General features: G+C 55.9%; 2 protein-coding genes across 3 annotated transcripts; one reads left to right on the top strand and one right to left on the bottom strand.

The window, feature by feature from the left end:
• The first annotated feature begins 228 nt into the window (after positions 1 to 228).
• Positions 229 to 13379, top strand: CCDC78 (coiled-coil domain containing 78). Of its 2 annotated transcripts, XM_084537264.1 has the most exons (16): positions 229 to 492; positions 728 to 859; positions 1378 to 1464; positions 1683 to 1862; positions 4454 to 4546; positions 5095 to 5268; positions 5357 to 5407; positions 6057 to 6145; positions 6538 to 6616; positions 7065 to 7190; positions 8194 to 8396; positions 8982 to 9153; positions 9581 to 9624; positions 11255 to 11321; positions 12201 to 12301; positions 13037 to 13379. In XM_084537264.1, the coding sequence occupies exons 1-16, from the start codon at positions 409 to 411 to the stop codon at positions 13161 to 13163; spliced, it is 1809 nt and encodes a 602-aa protein (XP_084393390.1). In that variant the 5' UTR covers positions 229 to 408; the 3' UTR covers positions 13164 to 13379. The 2 variants fall into 2 exon arrangements, with proteins under 2 accessions (XP_084393390.1, XP_084393391.1); XM_084537265.1 differs by lacking the exon at positions 4454 to 4546 and having other exon boundaries at positions 230 to 492.
• A 490-nt stretch (positions 13380 to 13869) lies between these two features.
• ANTKMT (adenine nucleotide translocase lysine methyltransferase) lies at positions 13870 to 15916 on the bottom strand. The gene is made up of 5 exons (XM_084537266.1): positions 15752 to 15916; positions 15540 to 15644; positions 15141 to 15281; positions 14741 to 14791; positions 13870 to 14341 (listed from the first exon to the last, which is right to left on the bottom strand). Exons 1-5 carry the CDS (start codon positions 15911 to 15913, stop codon positions 14105 to 14107), a joined length of 696 nt encoding a protein of 231 aa, XP_084393392.1. The 5' UTR covers positions 15914 to 15916; the 3' UTR covers positions 13870 to 14104.
• Positions 15917 to 17273: the final 1357 nt, after the last annotated feature.

Genomic DNA, 17273 nt, shown 5'->3' with positions numbered 1-17273 from the left:
TTAAGATCCCTGTGGATCCCTGTGGATCCCTGTGGATCCCTGTGGACGGAAGCCATCCCTGCAGAGTGGCTTTGGCTTTGGAGTGAATACAAACAAAGCAGCATCTCCTCACTGGCAGCATTACCTTGCTGGTGGTGTCTGCTAAGCTCCTCACTTGAGTATCTGACCCGTGCTGTCTTAGGAACACAGATACCTCCTGACCCCTGTCATTTCTTCTGCTCTAACAGCCCCGGGGCTGGCTGCAATACTTGGCTCCACCTCAGATCGAGGTGGATGCTGCACCCTCTAGCAACCAAAGTTGATAGCAACATCGCTTGTGCTGGACCTAGAGGGGAAAGTCGCTGCCGCAGAGATCCTTAGGCCCTGCCTTTGCTCTTCAGTCTCCCTAGCCTGCAAGCACTGAGTCTCATGCACATGGATTTTGGAAGCGTTGTAGAGAAGGAGAGTGTAAATGCTCTGACAGAGCAGGTGCAGCATCTCGCTAACAAAAATGTGAGTATGAAGGTCTGCGGCCCCTTCCTGGGTCACTGGACCAGTGCTCTGCAAATGAAATCCTAACCACAGGAGGAAAATGACAGCTGAAAATCCCATCTGCTATCTGTTAAAACTCTGAGAAGCTGCATTTCCTTGCTGGATATGCTGTGCTCTTCTCTTCCATCAGCACAGTGACAGGAGAGAAGAGCTCTGCTCTCTGGCACTGGCTGTTGGAGCTGTTTTGTGTCTCTAGGTGCAGCTGCAGGATAGGAATGAGAGGCTGTACATGGGGCCTGGAGACCTGCAGGAGAGGATGGGGACGCTGGCTGGCTCCAAACCAGATTTGTCAGCCAGAATGGTCTTCAGTGAAGAGGAAAAACTGAAGGTAAAAGAGATACTTGGGGAGTTGGAGAGAACTGAGCCGTGAAGCTGTGTGAGCCCGATAGATCTGCAGTGAAAAATCTGGTGGGAAATGTTGGGGCCTCTTTCCAGAGGTGTATGTGTTTCCAAACCCAGGCTCCTCCATTTGCTCCCTGGCGGTGTTTAGGCTGGAATAAGCTCAGATTGACTGTGGTCTCACTGGCTTCCCACACCTCTTCCTTCTGAAAGAGGCCAGGACCTCAGGATTGATTCTCCTTAGCTTTTCCTCTTTGAGGGTTGTGTCTTTACCTTTTTATTTGGTGTGTCTGTGGGACAGGATGCTTCAGTGGCAAAAAAACGCAGCGCTGGGAGCTGATCTCGGCTCTCAGCAGTGTTCCTCTTCTGCTAGTGCTCAGGTAAAAGGTGCAACTGTGGGTCCTTTCAGCACCTCTGGGCTCTAATTCCCTGTTGCAACCTGTTGAGATAATGTGCTGGCCTCAGAGTCAGTCCATGACCTTTTTATAACGTCCTTTCTCTCCCTAGATTTCCAAAGAACTCATTGATCTCCAGATTGAGACAAACAAAATGAAGGAGCAGTATGAGACAGAGAACTTTGAACTGAAAAATATGGTATGCAAAAGGTTTCAGCTCTGTCAGATACCTTTATTCAGGATCTTTTCTTGTTTGGCACACTCGCTTTTCTTTAGCTAGAGTAGTGAATTACCCCCATTGCCCAGATACTTGAGAAATTCATGTGAAACTCATGTCCCTTCATGCTAGAGCCTGTTTGAACAAATAAATGCTTTATTATAGCTGCTGGTCTAATTCTGCTGCCCCCCCCTCTGCAGATCTTGTCCCTGGAGAACCGTGTGCTGGAGCTGGAGCTCCGCAGTGAGAAAGTCACCGGGGAGCGGGACGCCTTGCGGGACCGGCTGCGCACGCTGGAGACCAGCCATAAGGAGCTGGCGGACGAGTACATCATTCTGAAGAGCAATTACCTGGCCCTGGGCAAAGAGCTCGACCAGGAGGTGAGACAGCTTTGGTGTTCCCCACTCCACCCCACAACTTCCCAATCTAAAGTTGTCTTTGGGTTGCTTACCAAGCCAGGAGCAGCGCTGTGCCCATGCTGCCCTGTGACTGCGCTCCTGTTAGCGGAGTCTTCCCTTTTTCCCTTACCCCACATCCCCATCCCTACCCATGCAAAGAGAAGGGCGTTGCAGGTCTGGTCTGGGTGCACGTTTCAGGTCCCTCTGGACTGCCAGCACGCTTTGTTTCCCTTTTTTTTCTGCATGGCTTGCACAGGCTGCACGGGAACGGATTTGTAGTCTGTCTCATCTCACTTGGTGGCAGGAAGGGGCCTAGAAGTTTTTGAAGTTGACAAGTTTATAAAACCACAAAATATAATCAAGTTTCTGATTGTCCCTTAAAATATAGTGATTTTCCTGGTGACTATTAAATTAGTGATGATTAACTAAAGTCTTTTGCATCCCAGAATTGTGCATTCCTTTGGCAAGAATAGCTACTGTAATAGACCTTCCCCACTTCCCTCCCTCTCCCCCCTCCCACTTCTCCTTCTCTTTGAATTGGATCGGATGACTGACACACTCCTGCCTCCCTCCTCGGCAGATATTTCAGCTGGTTCAGCCAAGTGACCTAGTTTACCGTGCTGGCCCTGTGATGGGAGCATGTGGGGCACGCTAGTTTATACAGGATTGACACGAAATGTCACCCCACAACGGGCAAAGCCCCACCAAGTGCGTTTGTCCCTGTCTGTCCAGTCTCTCTGTATGATGAGCATCAGGTAGAGCTCAAGTAGAGGAGGATACAAGGTCATAACCATCCGGTTGCCAATCAATGAATTAGGGACTTGTGAAGTGACCCGTTCACACGGACGTGGCAGTGAGTGGGGTACGGCTCCCAGCCGGCTCCAGCTGGGAAGTGAAAAGCCAGTTTCAACTCCTCTGTGGCACCTTGCAGCTGGGATGCACACAGGGTGCACGCACGTGCTATTATTTGTCATAAGCTGAGAAACTGCTCATGAGGAAGCCAGCTCGGCTGCTCGCAGGGTGCAAACCCACCCTCCAGCCCCTGCTGCCCCAGGAGCACGAGGCAGAGCGCATGCCACTGCCTGCCAGCACGCTGCCGAGACAGAGCTCACGGAGCTCCTCGGCTCACGGAGGAGTAGCTCAGCGTTCAGCCATCTCTGTGGCTTCTCATCCCCAAGGGGGTGCAGTGTGTTAGTCAAAAATCGGATTTTCAGGCTGCTGACATCCCGGAATGATGGTTTTAAGGGGTTAGCGGTAATAACGCACTGTTTTCACGTGGATCCTGGAGCGTTTCAGAGAAAAGCGAGGCACGTGGAGTAAGGTACATGCTCGGATAGCAGCCTGGAGCGGTGGAGCAGGGATCAGAAGCCAAGGGTGAAATCCTCGGGTGTAATTGGTAGGGTGAGGACTTTACCCCGGTGTCTTGGCTCTGACTGCTGAATACCCCTGCCTGAAGCGAAAGAGACTCCAACTTGGCAGCCTGGGGCTTGTGGCGGCATGGGCCTCTTGCTCATTATTTTCCCAATGTGGACTTTCCCAAAGGAAATGGCAAAAGCAGCCTGCGGTTCTGCCCCCTCCCCTTCCCCGGAGCTCTTCGCGGGACACAATGAACCTTTTACACATTCCCAATTACAAGTGCTACTTGTGACCTTGCCAATATGTTGTCATGGCTGCTTGGCGCAGAAGCAGCTCCGCGAGCTCATTCATGGTCCCTTGTAGGGAACAGTTAGAGTCTCTGAATTGTTACAGCCCCCATTGTACGCCGTGATTCACAAATCGCCCTGGGTCTGTCCCAGGCGCAGGAGAGCGGCCGCGTTGGCCTTTCCCGTCCCTGGGGAAGTGCCTTGCAGGAGATGCCAGCCCAACACTTTGTGCCTGTTTTCTAACACGCTGTAAATTCTTCCTTTTCAGGACCCTGACCTTTCCTCAACTCTCCGTTTCCTCCTGCTCTTTTGTTCGGGGGGCTCGCAGGGCCCACAGCGGTGCTACAAAGCGAGGCCGGCGCGGGGAACCCGAGCAGCCCCGGACCAGTCCCATGCCGGGGTTTTCCCTGGAGCAGGGCCAGGACTCGGAGCACATGGGAGGCAGAGAAGCCCATCACAAACCTGGGACTGCCTCTTTCTTTGGCTGGCCAAAAAAAAAAAAAAAAAAAAAAAAGAAAAAGAAAAAGCAAAAGCTGGTACTTCTGCGCTTGTGTGACCCCCTCTGATCAAATTGTCGGCGCTGACAGCTGCAGATGGATCGGTTTCGGTTGGGGAACGAGCAGCCTGTCTCTGCGTAGCTGTCAGTTTTCACAGCTGTATATCTCACCTCTTTGTCAGCCTCTTTTCTCCTCTCCTCTCTCCCTCAGCCCACCCTGTGCTATCTTTTGATAAGCTATTCTCTACACGGATGACTCAGATGACCTCTGCCTCCCATCCTCCCGATTCACTGCCATGGTAACAATTACTCAAGCTTGTCCCCAGTCATAAACTCCATCAAAGCTTTGTTATCTACATAGAAACCCTCCCGTGAGACATGAATTCCCCCAGTGTTCCTTCCAGATCACCTGTAACAGAGCCTTTCTCATTCAGATCCTCTTTATCTTTTGGAAATGTGTCACTTCACACCAGTGCTGCTTTGAATCTCGCTGCCTACACGGTGCTGTGGGCTGGCTGCTTCTGGAGGTATGCATTCAGACAAAACTGGAATTAGCTGGGTGGCGTCAGCCGAGATGGATGGATATTTGGCCATTCTCCCTTACATTATGTAGTCCGGAGGCATTGTTTGGGGAAAGACATGCCCAACGTGTTGGGAAGCTGTGCGGAGAGTAGAGTCGGGGTAAGGAGAGAGCTGTAGGTCAGGATGGAGCGGTGTTGGCAGAGCTGTGCCCAGGGCCGGGCTGGCATCAGGGTGTGCTGGCACCACAATCCCTATCTGAACGTGAGCGTGAGGGCGAGACGGGCAGGGGGAGTGAGGTTACGTGTGGATAACGCTGCGTGCCGTGCCTGGCGCCTGGCGGTGATGCTCGCCCTGCATCTCCTTGAGAATCAGAAAATCACTGATATCCCTGGACATATGAGAGGGAACTAAAAATAAAACTTGCTTTCAGGAGGGGATGTGAGTGCCTGCTTTGTGTACACACCAGGAGCAGTGGGTACGTGCTGAACAAACAGCGCGCGGAGCTGGAGAGGCAGGATTTCAGATGCTCTTTCCTTCTTGCTTGACCTGGCAGGTCTTGAAGAATGAAGAGCTCAGCCTAGAGCTGCTCAACCTGGCCAATGCCAAGAGCACCCTTCCTGGCACAGGGAGCTACCAGCACCTCTCTCACGCCACAGCTGATGAGCCCTCTGCTGAGCCTGGAAGAGTGCGAGCAGTGGTGCGCCGTGTCTCTGCTCAGAAGGTGAAGGTAAGGACCTCTCTGCCCCGTCCCCAGTCTGAGCTCCTTGGAGAACAGGGGTCTAAAGGTACCTTCTTCTGTCTCTTCTTCAAATCAGCCAGAAGATGCACTTGCCTCTGAACACAAGCAGCAAAACCTGGAAAAAAATGTGAGTGTGTGGGTTCTGCTGTGGGGCCCTTGGGGAAGCAGAGGGGGGAATTTATTTGGAGTGTGGCTGGCAGCTCCTGGTACTAACTTGCGTTTTGTGGATGGGTTAGTGCCTTGGTTTATTTTCTTTTCTTTAAGCCATGCAGTTGAGATCAGAATAACTCCTGCCTCGTGCAGGGCAACATGTGGCTCCCTCAGTCAGTGCCCACTGGAGAGAAGAGGCAGGAGTTTAAAATCAACAAGTACAGGGGATGCTTGGTTATTTTCTTCTTGCTGATGCTTGAAATAGATGAGGGTGATAAGCACCCAAAAATGAGAGCACAAGAGATATTTCCTGCCTTGTTTCCATCTGCAGCCTGTGTGGTACCAGCTTGGGCTCCACCACCAGCTCCTGATGAGAATCTGACTGTCAGAGTGAGAATCTCACTTGGAGGAGCGACACGTGTGCCCTTCCACGTGCCCTTTCTCCAGATCAAATGTCATTTATGGCGTGCTGCAGAGCACTGGTCACTAAACCCATCCTTTCCCCTGTGTTTCCCATGCTGGCTGGATTTGGGCTAGCTGGAGGCTCTCCTCACCTTCTCCCTTTTGAAGAATCCTTCTGTTTATGTCAGCCCTCGATCTCATCTTCCTGTTCGCTTGTCCCTCAGTTGCTTGGAAACCAGGATCGCATAAAAGTGGAGATTGAAAATCTGAAGAAAACCTATGATTCGCAGCAGCAGAAGCTGGAAGAGCAAGTGTGAGTGTTTGAGGCACACGCATCCTTCTCTTACCCAGCTGGGCATTTTGGGGTCTCACTGCAGCTGGATGTGATCCTGGCGAACAGGAGTGGAGGCAGCCTCCCTTTGGTGGGGTACAGGGTGGCAAATGACTGTTATAAGCGAGGCCTGGAAGTAAAAGCTGATGTTTTTGAGGATCTTAAGAGCGTTAGATGTCTCCTTAAAAGTCTGTTTAGGTACACAACTGGCCTTGAAAATCCGTGGTCGATGTGTGGCAGAGCTGCTCAATGTGTAAGCAGCTGCTTAGAGATTTCTGTCATTAGTAGTGGTTTCCTTCTCAAAGCTGGAGGTATCGGGCCTGCAGAGACATTTGGGGGTTTGAAATAAACGTGCCTTCTCCCTGTGTGCACAGGATCGCCGTGGGGAAGGAGCTGCAGGAGGCGAAGCGAGCAATTCGGGACACCCAGCGCAAACTGGCGGAGCAGTCAGCAGTAAGGGCAGGCTCCTTCCCTTCCCCTCCCGTGGCTGGGACACGAGGAGCAGTGAGCGTAACCCGGAGCTAGCGGTGGGGCGGGTGGCTGGCACCGAGGTGCTCCGACATCTCTTCCTCTCCGGGGAGTTCATCGCACCAAGGTGCTCCTCCCTGCACAGGGCGTGCAGCGCACCTGGTGGGATGTGCTGCTTGCTTGGGGTGGGAGGAATTTTGTTCACTGATGTTTCAAAAGAGCTGGAGAAGCCACTTGCAGGGGATTGCAAAAGATCAAAGGTAGCAGAGGGATAGAGAGTAAACATTGCTGGTAAGCTCCTGTATGAAAACCCAGGCCCTTCCCAACCTCCCTGCTGTAGGGAAACTGAAGTCCCCCTTCCCTATCGAGCACTTTAGTGCCCCTCATTTGGCTGGAGGCTGAGAGCAGCGGTGTGAACGCTGGCTGTGCCTAGGTGCTGCTCACCTCCCAGAGCCAGCTGCAAGAGGTGGAGGCGGAGAACTCCCGGCTGCAGCTGCGTCTGAAGGAGCTCAACGAGCAGTACCGCTGCCGGCTCGCGCAGCACGTCAAGGACTTGGCGGTGGGTACCCCCAGACCCCAGCCTGCGGAAGGCTCTCCTTGCTGACTGCCTGCTTCTAGAACGTGTCTGCTCCATCCCCTCCTCGCTGGGCTGCTGGGCAGAGGGGCGCTGGGGCTTGGGGAGCTGTGCTTGCAGCAGGAATTGGTCTCTCTCCTAGCCCAGATTTCCCGTGTGACCACGCGAAACTGTCTGAGTTTCTGCTGGGACGATCTTCCTTGGTCAGATTACTTGGACGGAAAGATCCTCTTATTTACTATGGCTGCCTTCCAGTTGGCTCCTAATCCCCATTGCCCTGACAACTTCCCTCGGCAGGCCTGGCGGTGCCACTGAGGGCTTTGTTGCCTCCTCGGTTTGCTGCCTCCACGGTGCCCCTGCTGCTGTCCTCAGGGGAAGCTTTGCCAGCCTCTGTGGTCAGCACAGACCTGTGTAACACAAGTGCCTGGGACCTGCAGACCTGCTCTGGGAACGAACAAGCACCTCTGATGCAGAGTAGGGCCCACAGAGCACGGTGAGGACTCAGCACAAAGCAGGAGATTCAGGCAGGTTCAGGCATGGGTACCTGCTTGCATCCATCAGTGGCTGGGAAGAAAACTGTTTCTACCCCCATAGGTAAGCAGTTTTTGGCAGGAACTGCTGTGCCAAGAGGTTAACAATGCAGAAGCATTTTTTACTGTGAAGAAGAGCTTAATTTCTGTCAGGGTATCTCCCAACAGAAGGAGCAGGGCACAACAGAAAGAATACAGGACTAGAGACGTTGGCTCCTGACGCACTCATGTTCCCCTAGATGGATCCGTGATATAGGGTCACTGACAGCAGTGTGCCTTCTCTGCCTCGAAAGGGGTTTGATGAAAATTAATTAGTCTTCCCTGATCTTCGAAAATGGAAGATATGCCCTGTTCTGAGTGCTGTCATCACAAATATTCCTGGACCTTCGGTGTGGAAATGGGTTACTCGTACAGGGAAAGACTTGATCACTTCCATTTCCTTCTCTGTATGTTTAAAGGATTACATGGACAGCAAATCCAGTGACTGGACAGAGCCCAGCAAAGCCCCAGCTCACATGAAGCACTTTGTGGACAGCATGCTGCAGGACATCAGGGCTTCCTACAAGTCTCGGGAGGAGCAACTAGCTGGAGCAGCACGTGCCTACAAGAAACGCATGAAAAACTTGGTCAAGAAGCATGAGAACCTGCTGATTGCATACAGGCAGGGCTAAAACAGGGCCTGGGCTACCTCTGCCTCTTCAGGTCATTGCTAGGGACCTAGTGGAAGTGCCCCATGGTGCTAGCACCCAGTCCCCTTGCTGCAAGGGAGGCAAACGGGGCTCCCATGTGGAGCTGAGGTCCTGGAGTACATGCTTATCTCCATACTCCTGACACGCCAGGAGCAAGGTATCGCAGCTCTGCATGCACTGGAGCTGCTCTGTGCCCAGGTTCCTCCCGTGCAAAATTTAGGGCGAGAGACTGAATCCACATTGGATGGTGTGGAAATGGAGAGGTGCCACCAACATGTCCTGCTTCCCTGCAGTGTTCCCAGCTCTGCTCCACGGCTCTCTCAGCAGCTTGGGCTGTGGGAAGCAGCAGAAATCTGTGGCTTAAAGGCCACAAACAGGATGAGCTGCCCTCAGCACGCCCAGGAATATTGCACGTGCTGCTGGGCTCTCCCACCTACCCTTTCCAGGTGGCCAGAAGCCAGCAGGTCCCAAGCAAATGGCACTGCCAGCAGCATCAATGCTCAGCGCTGTTACTTCACCAAAGGTAAAGTCTAACGCCTCTTGGCATGTTGTTACAGCATGCAGCGAGAGCAGATCCGCTCCTTGGGCAGCAGCGATATGGATTCCGGCCCCGCTGAGCTCCACTTTGCCATCACAGACCCGGAGCTGCTGACAAACACAACCCAGGAGCTAAACCGGCTGCGGGAGCACAAAGCGAAACTGGAGCTGCAGCTACAGGAATTGCAGCAGGTAGTGGCTGCAGCTTGAAACTGGGTGGGGGGAGTCTCAGTGGCAACAGACAGAGCAGTAGGATAGCTCTCCCCATTTCTGAGTGCATCCCCTGAGGGTTTGCTGTGTCTCTGTGACACAGACTAGTGCTTGCTCCCGTTCTCACTCGGGGCTGTCCAAGCAGGAGACCACGCTCAGAAGCACACCAGTGAGCTCCACGTCCTCCCACTGGTTCTGCCTGGGCAGAATCAATCTTTCTTGATTTGTGTGAGATGCATTTATTTAAACATTAATGGGGTGGGAGACCTAAACCTTAGGGCTGTCCTGCTCATACTCTTAGCGTTAGAGTGCTGGGACAGTTGTGGCACTTTCTTCAAAGTGGTGGGGACTGTGGTGAGATTGCAATGTTCTAATGCTTACAGAGGTACTGTTCTTCCTTTGCCTTCAGAAAAAAATGAAAGAAACCTCTGACCTTCAGCTGCCATTTGAGCAGTAAGTCCTGTCTGTTTCTTGGGATATTCAAAATGCTGAATTCTCCTTGCTGTATGGACTGAGGGGTCTTCTCTGCATTACTTGGAGACAGTAATAAATAATGGAGAAAGAGAGCTGACAGGAACTCATCTGAGAAGAAAAGCCAGCTGTCGTCTCAGTGCAGCATTTCCTGTGGTGAAATGAGTTGGTCATTTGGGCCTTGATCCAAGAAAGCTCTTAAGCACATGTTTGATTTAATCATGTTGTTAGTCCCACTGATCTCTTCGGAAGCTGAAGTTAAGTGTATGGCTGAGGGCTTTGGTGGATCACAACCCAAGAAACGCCAGTGAAACTACACCAGCTTGGGACACTCTCGTTTCTCCTCCCTCCCAGCACAGAAGCTGGGCAGGAACCCTCGGTGATCCTGTCCTGACACCACCCTGGGTTCCTGACATGCCATTTATTTTCTTCTTTTGATCAATCTCTTCCCCCCTGCTCCATTCTTCTGCTGAAGCTCTACCAGCTGTAACCATGGAGTGGGAGAACAAAGTGTTAAGAGAAATCCAGGCTGGGATTTTTCTGCCTTTTAAAATGTGGTAGCCTAGAAAACATGCCAGGTATTGCAGTAACAGTGCCAAGGAGCTGGTCAGTGCCTGAGCCACTGGATTCCAGCGCAGTCTCTTGGAGAAGAGTTACCAGAGTCTACCACTGGTTTAGATGCTGACAAATAACAGTAATGCTTAAAGAGAGACATTAATTTTGACAGACTCAGCACAGGAGCAGGACAGAGAAGTAGCAGAACCTGAAAACACACAGAAAACACTTCTGTGTGCTGATGGTTTTTACCAGAGCTACCAGGTTATCCTGCTGCTCTAAGCAGAGACACAAAGCCTGCTGTAACCACAGTCCTGTAACTATCATCGTGTTCCTCGTCTTTCTCAGATGTGTGGCTTCACTGTTTATTGTTCTCTTAACTTCTGCTCCCATGAAACATCTTTCAGCCACGATTTTCTGTGTGCCCGGGCTGGGTGACTGCAGCCACCAGAGGGAACTCGCGCGGCCGCAGCGGAGCGGTCTCGGGTCTGCAGGCTGCCGTGCTTGAGCACAATGCATTCCTCAGTTCATACAACCAAAATTCCCCGAGCATCAGATGTGACCTGTATTTTGCTCGTTCAGACTGGGACAGAATGGGAAGGACTTTCCCACGGCTGGGCTGAGCAGACAGCTCACCTATCGCACCCAGCGCTCAGGGCGAGCGGGTCTGCGCTCGCACACATGAAAAGCGCCAGCGCTTGGCATTGATCATACCCCGCTCTCCATTTCCATAAAGTTCAGCCTTGCAGTGTCAGGTTAATGACTCTTTCTGCTTGGAGTCCTCTGATGTATGAGTGTTGATGTGAGCTTGGCACGAATCCAGCCATCACAGCGGGAAACCCAGGTTGGCAGAGGGGCTGTGACTCTCACGCCTGGGCACAGGGACAGCGCTGCGCGCCCCTAAGTTGGGGCCACGGGGATGGAAAAGGTTTGGCGCTCTGTGCTTTATGCTCTGCTGGACACGAAACGCTTCCAGCCTCCGAACAGAGCCGTGCAGCTTGCAGATGGGCTGGCTTTGAATGTCCGTGCAAGATCAAAATCTGCTTCTCTCTCCTAGGAAGCTGGATGAGGAGGGCTGGGCAGAGGTCAGGAAGCAGCTCCGGGAGTTCACGCACAGCACCCAGGTAAAGGGCCGGAGCAGCCCACCTGAAATAAGCTCAGACTTTGCTCACGTGTCAAAGAGGTGCTGGGTCCTTCTCTGGCCACAGCTGTAACCTTGACCAGTGCTTGACCAAGTGATGCTGCATACTGAGGCTGTGCTTTCACAGCTCCTGAAAGAAGCAGGCCAGCCGTTACAGCTGCAGGTTGTTGGCCTGTACTGATCCATGTCTTGTTTCAGCACAAGGATTTAGGTATCTGTGTAACAAACAGGTTTTTGACCTGGTTCAAATGAGAAGTCTGGTTTGAATCTGAATCAGCTTCGCAGTCTGGTTCTCTTGGGGTGCAAAGGTATCTGCACTGCACTCAGGAATGGGGTGGCCCCGAGCTCTCTTCACCCACAACATTGCTCGGCAGCAGCCAGGAGCCTGGAGATGCTCGCTGTGAGCAGGCTTGGCACAGGTGGGCTTTGCTGTCCAGCCCTGATCACAGCAGTGGGGCTGCTGGGGAGAAAGGGGATCGCTGGCACAGACTGCCACACCTGGGGCAGTAGAGGAAGGGCTTTGGAAACAGAGCAGAGCTCTTGGGAGGGAAAACTAGATTGGCAGGGGAGGGTTATTGTGTGTCCTGGGGTGGCACAGGTCCTCGTGCCTGTGGTCTGCTCAAGGAGAGCTCAACTGGTCAGCACAGCCGGTGGCCAAGAGTGGCTGAGCCTGCTGGAGGCTGGGCTCTTGTCACCAGGCTCCTTTCTCAGAGCACGTCAGTCTCCTGCCTGCCTCTGCAGCTTCGTGCCAAGCTGTGCCAGAGCCAGAGCGTTCAGCCCCTCCTGGCAGAGAGGGGCCGAGCGACTTCCCTCCCATCTCACAGCACTCCCCAATTTCTCCACGCTTTCCTTGCCCCTCCAGGAGGATTTGGAGAAGGAGAGAAGCCAGCTGCTGACTCGGGCAATTGTGGCAGAAGAGCAGGTGGCAGAGCTGCAGGAGTACGTGGAGAAGCATCTTGCAAGGTGAGGCAGCAGGGTCCCCCTTCACGCGCTCTCCGCTTCCTGCTGCAAGTTTACCTCCCCGGCTAATTGCCAGAGACACGGCAGTGCCCAGCACCCTGCCAGGGCCTGACCTTGCTGCCACCTTCCCACAGCACTGCCCGGCACAGCCGGTGTCACACAGCTCATCCAGCTGTGCGGGCAGCTGGCTCCGTGCCTCGCTCTGCGTGCCGGGGGGCGCATCTGGCCCGTGAGCCTAAGCCCATCCTTAGGAGGAGGTGAAGAGAGGAGTTGCCTAAAATCCAAAGCCTTCCAGCAAGCCCTGATCTGCTGCACTTTCCCACTGGCTTATCGTGCCCTGCAGCAGGGGGAAGGAACAGCTGCTGGGGCAGGGGAGGGCGAGGACAACCAGAGCGCATCTGTTGGAGCCATGCTCCGGCTCTGCGCCCCACGCGAGGCGCAAGTCGGCCCAGCTGGAGCTTCGATCAAGCTCATGGGCTTGTTGCTGTCACTGCTACCTGGCAGAGGTGACAAGCAGCTTTTCCTAGGGAAAAGGCCGTGGTTTTTCCCTCTGTGGCTGCTCAGATCCCAGTGCGGCTCAGCACCTGTGCTGCCCAGCATCACTAACTGATGAAGCGTGTTTTCAGCGCACGACAAGCACAGGGCAGAAAGTGTCGGTGTGAGCTGACCACCTCTGTGCGTGAGCTGTGCGCAGGGCCCTGACCAGGAGGGGATGACGCTGCTGCTCCCCTGCTGCAGGTACAAGCAGGAGATCCTCCGGCTGAGGATGCTCGCTGGCAGCAAGGAACCCCGCACGCTCAGCGCGGGGGCGGCCGACGCTCCCCTGCTGCCCGGATCCAGACGGACCCCCAGCCAGGGACTGTAGCTCTTCCCCGCGGCTCCACAAAGCAGCACGATTGTAGGGAAAAAAAAAAAGAAACAGTTTAAAAGAAGGGGGCTTTCTGTTCTGCAGGCTGGCTGAGGCTCCTTTCCTGGCCAAGAGCTGGAACGTGCAGCGCAGGGACCCACGTGGGTGTTCTCAGTCTCAAATTAACGCTACTAAAATGGGACAGGGCAACTGTGCCGTGCCTGGCCCCTGACCCCTCAGCTGTAGGAAGAGTTCTGCCTCTCCCTGAGCACACCACGACGAGGGACACGGGGGCAGCCTCCTGGGCAGCGTTTTGCTGCGTGACTGCAGGGACAGGTCCCTGCTCCTGCCCTTGAGAGCGCTGCCACAGCGTTTCTCCCGGGTCAGCCTCGCTTTAAAGGCGAACTCTGCTCCTGCCTCTGCTCCCTGCTGAGCTGTAAGAGGCCAGGGATGGTTCAAGGTGCACTTGGGCTCTAAGAGGCTGCACAAAGGGGATGAGCTGCTCTTTCACGGTGGGAAGAAAACCTTTTTTCTCTGTGTTTGAGTGGAAGAAAGAATGCCACGTAATGTGAGCAGGGCCAACCCAAATCCTGCAGTGGGAGGCAGGCCGGACAGACGGCCGTCCTGTTCCAGCTTCAAAGGGACATCGGGGCACAGCCTGAGGCTGCCCTGGCTCCAGGCAGAAGAAGCCCCCCCTGCGGCTCAAAGGCACAGCAAAAGTCTCGAGGGAAGAACTGTCCAAATGTTTATTTGGAAAAATGATCCAAAATCACCAATCGGACAGAAAGAGGCACTGGAGATGTAGCCCTTAAATCGTGGGATCGTTCTGGATCTGATTTTCCCTCCCCCTTGCTTCCCCCAAGCTGACCACTCTGAAAGATATGGAGGGACCAAGTCCCCCCCTTTTTTTTGGGGGGGTGGGGAAAAAGCCTGGCCAAGCACCGCTCTCACCCTCCCTCTCACTGCTCTCCTGGGCTGAGACCACCGGTGGGAGAGGCTCCAGGAGGTGCCGTTACACCGGGTGTCCCTCCGCACCGTGCCATGCGCCGCACCTCCTTCATGTCATAGGCCCAGGCTTGCTCCAGCCCCTGCCCCAGGGTGCTGCTCGGGGTCCACGACGGGAAGGGGAAGCGTCCGGCCACCACGCGAGCCTCGTCGGGGAGTTCTGCAAGGAGCTTGGCAGCTAGGGGAGGCTTCTGGGGAGAGACAGACAGCCGAGGGCCTGAGATGTGGCTGGATGGAGCAGCCCTGCCTGGGGACCCTGTCCCACGTGAATGCCTCGGGGCAGTGCCACCGGGGGACGTGGGGGAGCTTCTCAGCAGGGCTGGTGGGTGCGAAAAAGCAGCAGCAGCTGAAGGCCCTTCCAAAATGCAGGGCTGAGACTGGCCCCGTGCATCACTGGGGCCAGGACTAAATGCAAATTTTATTCCAACCTGAGTGACTCTGTGATTTTTCCTTACCTCCAGTCTCTAATTTTTGGTCTTATTTAAAAAATAAATCTTTGCCAATATTCCAGATCTGCTCTGTTTTCTAAAAATCTCCCTCCTAAGCCTGCTGAGGACAAGACAGCAGCACCTCAGCGCAGAGGGACTTACCACGCTGGGAGCCAGGAACACGGTCACGTTGTAGCAATCAGAAAGATTTGCCTTTAAAAAGAAGGAAAAGGGGAATGAAAGAAGCAAAAGGCTCCTAGGGGGGAAGCGTGGGGGAGCTGCCTGAGTGGCCAAGCATTTTGCAAGCGGTCCTGTGAACCTCGGGGGAAGCAAGGATGCCACACAGCGTGTGGGACAGCGGGCTGCGCTGGGACAGCCGGGACCTGCCTTCAGCATCGTCTCGGTGTCCCCACACCACATTCCCATGTGGATTTTGCCCGACTGTGCTGGGGGTACCTGCAGGCAGCTCTAGCAGCGTGTCCATCAGGGCCAGCAGCGCCCAGGCCTCTCCTCAGAGCTCTCGCCCTGCCTACGGCCAGCGCTCAGCCCCCGAGGCCGTTACCTTCCACAGGTCCTGCTTCAGGAAGGAGACCTGCCCGTGGCACCCTGCCTTCCGAGCCCGGTACTTGGCGAGCCACAGCAGCCAGGGGTTGAGCTCGTAGCCCACAGCTGGCCTGAGCCCTTGCTTATGAGCCTCCAGCACCTGCAGAGAGAGAGTCGGGGCTGAGAGGAGCCCGGGGGCAGGAGCTCCAGCAGCAGCCCCTTGCAGGGCACAGCACCCATGGGTGCTGAGGCTCCCGCTGTGCTCTCAGGGTTTCCCCCCAGGTTGTCCCACCCTGCTGGATGTCCCCAGGGCCACCCCCTGTGGGTGCTGCCAGCACCCTGCTCCTGGGGATCCCCGCACCGGGGGTGCCTTTGTGCTCCCCTCCCTGCCCGCTGCCCTCGCTGGGCCCCCCCTTACGAGCCGGCCGTCCCCCGATCCCAAATCCGCCGTCTTCCCCGAGCGGCCCCGCAGCAGCGCCATCACGTTGGCCACTTGCTGGGCGTTGGACGGCAAGTAGGGCACCTGGAGGGGGGGGACACACACAAAGAGCAGGGTGGGGGGGCTCGGTCAGCACTGCAAAGCGAATGGAGGGGGGGTGTCCCAGGCATGGGGGGGGGTCCTGGGGGTACCTGCAGGTGCAGCGGCACCCGGCGGAAACCGGGCATGAGCACGGCGGCCCAGACGGCGTAGGCGGCCAAGCCGGTGGCCGCCGCCAGCTGCAGCAGCCCGCGCCCCCCCAGGGCCTCCCCCCGCAGCTGCCCGGCCAGCTCATCCAGCGCCTCGGTGTCCATGGCTGCCGGAAGGGGCGGCCCCGCACCCGCCGAGGCCTTCCGCCACCCGGCGTGTGCCGCGGGCACGCTGGGCGCCGTGCCATGGGCAGCGGAGTGCCCGGAGTCTGTCTGTGTGTGTGTGTGTGTGTGTGTTTTGGGGGGGGTCTGGCTGCTGGCCCCCCGGCTCCTCGTGGCTGGGGCTGCTGGAAACGGCAGCAGCCGTGGCAGCCCCGTGCGCTTTGCACGCCCGCGCACACTTGGTGCGCCTCGCACGCCCGCGTGCCCGCCTGTGGCTTCTCCTGCTGCTGCTGGGCTGTGGGAAAATCCTGGTGCTGTCTCCGGGGTCGGTGCCCACCCACAATTAAAAAAAAAAAAAAGGGAACAATAATGAATCAATTAGGGGAACCCGGCGGCACACAGAGGGCAGGCGGCTTCCCGCAGCCCGTGGTTTCCTCCCCTTCTCCCCCGGGGGCTGAGGTTTGCACAGCTCCTCCAGCAGGACCCGGGAGCTTGGGGACAGCCCGGTGTCCCCGTGATGGGGTGCCTGTGCTCACTGTACACCCAGACCACCCCTGGTGTGACTGCAGGTGCAGGTGACTGCACAAGCACACCTTAAAGATGTGGGTCTGGGTGCCCAGTGATGCTCACCCCATTAAGACCAGAGCAGTGATGGGGACAGCGCGCACCACTGGGACCAACACTGTCCCTACACACTGCTATATGCTGGAAAAATTCTCCCAGGGCTGTGTCTCCCCCCCTAACACCGGTGCCCCCCCCCCAGTGCTGCGAGATGGCCCCTGCGCGGCTGTGGCCAAGTGGGGGCCATGGGGATTTCACCGATTTTCTGCGGCTTGCTGGCAGGTGGGGCCAATTAGTCTGGGAGCGAGCAGAAAATCGGGGGAAACAGGAGCCGGGAGCGAGGGGCCGGGGGCGGCAGCAGCACGGGGAGGAGGAGGATGGTCCCAGGGATGCCGGGGAGCATTAATTAACGAAGCAATTCCCACGCAGGGCTGAGCCCCCCCGTGCACGGCCCGGGGAGGTCGGGGGGGGCCGTGTCCCGGTGTGCGGGGCCGAGCAGGTGGCCGTGCGCGGGGAGCAGTTGGGAGCCCCAGCGCCTTTAATCTGCCTCCACCCCGGGCAGCTCCCCCCGCTGGGGCCGCGGCGGCTGCAAAGCGGCTCCGAGCGCCAGGAATTTGTCGCCATGCGCTGGGAAAGCTCCTTCCCACCAGCTGTCGGCAGCGCCGCCGCGAGATCGGGGGGCCAGGGGTCCCAGGGGGCTCGGCTGTGGCTCGGCCCAAGCCAGGGGGCTCCGAGCAGGGCCCTCAGCCCAGGTTGTGGGTTTTTTTTTTTGGGGGGGGGGGTATGTGGTGGTCAGGGCCTC

The sequence above is a fragment of the Aythya ferina genome, assembly GCF_964211825.1.
Source record: "Aythya ferina genome assembly, chromosome: 15".
In the NCBI taxonomy this organism is placed as follows: Eukaryota; Metazoa; Chordata; class Aves; order Anseriformes; family Anatidae; genus Aythya; species Aythya ferina.
This window is presented reverse-complemented; position numbering and strand designations above follow the sequence as displayed.